The sequence below is a fragment of the Dendroctonus ponderosae genome, unplaced genomic scaffold, assembly GCF_020466585.1.
Source record: "Dendroctonus ponderosae isolate FM_Combo_2020 unplaced genomic scaffold, Dpon_F_20191213v2 Dpon_F_20191213_5, whole genome shotgun sequence".
In the NCBI taxonomy this organism is placed as follows: Eukaryota; Metazoa; Arthropoda; class Insecta; order Coleoptera; family Curculionidae; genus Dendroctonus; species Dendroctonus ponderosae.
In genome coordinates this window covers 15,201,412-15,203,385 of record NW_026018715.1, presented here as the reverse complement: position 1 = coordinate 15,203,385, position 1,974 = coordinate 15,201,412, and the positions used below count along the sequence as shown (strand labels likewise).

Here is a 1,974-nt window from a genome sequence, read left to right as displayed (position 1 = left end):
TTCGTTTAGGTCTTTGCCGAAAAGACCTAAAGAACGTAATGTTTACCAATTATGAGTTTGTGTAAATTTTAAATCTGATGATGGCGCTGTTGTCTAGCCGAAACGTTATGAAATAACTTATACTCTTTTTACCTCGAACTTCGACTGAGACCCAGGAAAGATACAAATATAATAGTTATTCAAGTCGGATGCCCTGTTGGGCAAATTGCCTCATTGTAATTCTGCTAATGTTCAGTCGAAAAACCGGATTACAACGAGTACATTTCGCAGTGTGACTGGAATTCAATTGGTTCTCACTGTTGTGGCTCTTTCACGTGTTTGTCTGCCGTTTTACTTCGAGCTGACGGAATTCTTCGGATTGCAATATTCACTTCCCCCCTCACTGTGGCGAAAACTTTCAACTGTTCCCTTTTTGCACGCCCCGTAGCTCTGCTGCACAAATCTTGGCTAATTTAAATCATCTCGAAGCCGCAGGTAAATATTACTGATCCGCTATTTGTAGCGAACGGTTTTAATTATTTGCCCTTTCCGCATCAAGTTCTTGAATAAACCGAAACCGATTCGGCTGACTAAATTTCAATCACCAGAAATGCGCTAACAAACATACATGTTTGGGCTTTTGCAGACTTTCCGGCAGCCTTTTTGCCAACGTTTCGCAAACCGCCGCGTAATTCGCCTTTATCCAGGTGGTTTCGCTTACAAACGGTGCAATAAAATGCGCTGAACTTACCATAATGCTGAAATCCGCTGTATAACTGGTAAGCTTCCAAATCGGACACCCTTATAAATTTTTTATAGTGCTGCCGCGACAGAAACAAGTCGTAAATTTGAATCGTTCGGGATTTTTTTGGGTATAAACCATAAACCAGCAAAGTACGTCGATAAATGCATTTAATTGTGCGAACTTTTCCACACAGCTACCAAACCAGCAGTTAGGCTACACATTAAGCACGGCAAAGTACAGGCTTCAACAGCATAGATTAATATAATAATAGGTTGGCTAACTAGTTCAATTGAAGACAATCAGTTCTCGATAGTCGGCCGCTATTGGAGGATTCAACGACAGTGATTAATCGGTTTTGCATAGAAAGGACAGTTTCACTGCTCTAATCGATAATATCAGCGCTCAATCTGCAGCTGAACGATTATTACACGCAAGGAAAACAACTAATGTTACTAAAAGATGCGTCCAAGAAGTTTGCCTGATCATCAGTTCTCCATTAAATGCCTGCAGCGAATGCGTAAATATTGCGATGGAGATGAACAGTTTTACAGCCATTTAATCCAGTAGTTAAGTGTTGTTTTTGTACTGGAACAAAATGGCCAAGTAGGTAAAGACAGCGCTTCCAATCTGCAACGGTTATTTGATTAATGGCGAAAAGTTGTAATGTAAAAAAATGAAATAATTGAGGGTAAAATGTACTTTCCAAGGCGAACAATCAACTTACCGTCGGCAGTAAAGTTCGATTGATCAATGTTAGTCCGGCGGCATTAAACTCGATTTTATTCTCGCTGACCTGCAGCAGCAGCAGCTTAATCTGAAACAGTGTTGCTACGACCATTTAAAAACTGCTGGGAGTGAAGTACCTGCTTGTGGACATCTTTGGGCCAATCGGTGGCGGCCAACTTCACAGTGGTTCGCTTCAGCCGGATGGCCTGGAAAAATGCCTCTTCATTTTGATTTGTTTCTCTGACTGCGTGTAATTGTTTTTATATTCTTGCCTTTCCTGGCTTTCAGTCAAAGGGTGAAACCCAATTTTGCGTATCGTTTATTTCATAACGTTTCGGCGAGACAACAGCGCCATCATCAGATTTAAAATTTACACAAACTCATAATTGGTAAACATTACGTTCTTTAGGTCTTTTCGGCAAAGACCTAAACGAACGTAATGTTTACCAATTATGAGTTTGTGTAAATTTTAAATCTGATGATGGCGCTGTTGTCTCGCCGAAACGTTATGAAATAAACGATAT

The 1,974-nt window shown here is 40.4% G+C and overlaps 3 protein-coding genes across 3 annotated transcripts in view; 1 reads left to right on the top strand and 2 right to left on the bottom strand.

Annotated features, from left to right (window-relative positions):
- Positions 1-1,974, bottom strand: part of LOC109542034 (muscle-specific protein 300 kDa) — a gene marked incomplete in the record, with an annotated part of 344,492 nt that overhangs the window by 25,955 nt on the left and 316,563 nt on the right.
- LOC109544205 overlaps positions 1-1,974 on the top strand; it is a gene marked incomplete at its 3' end in the record, with an annotated part of 79,938 nt that overhangs the window by 49,321 nt on the left and 28,643 nt on the right.
- LOC125504437 (gustatory receptor for sugar taste 43a-like) overlaps positions 1,140-1,974 on the bottom strand; it is a 2,151-nt gene continuing 1,316 nt past the window's right edge. Inside the window, exons 3-5 of the mRNA XM_048666385.1 lie at positions 1,588-1,656; positions 1,449-1,538; positions 1,140-1,351 (exon numbers count right to left, since the gene is read on the bottom strand). Of these exons, the coding sequence (XP_048522342.1) occupies positions 1,292-1,351; positions 1,449-1,538; positions 1,588-1,656 (219 nt within the window). The 3' untranslated portion in view covers positions 1,140-1,291. The remainder of the gene's footprint in view (positions 1,352-1,448; positions 1,539-1,587; positions 1,657-1,974) is intronic.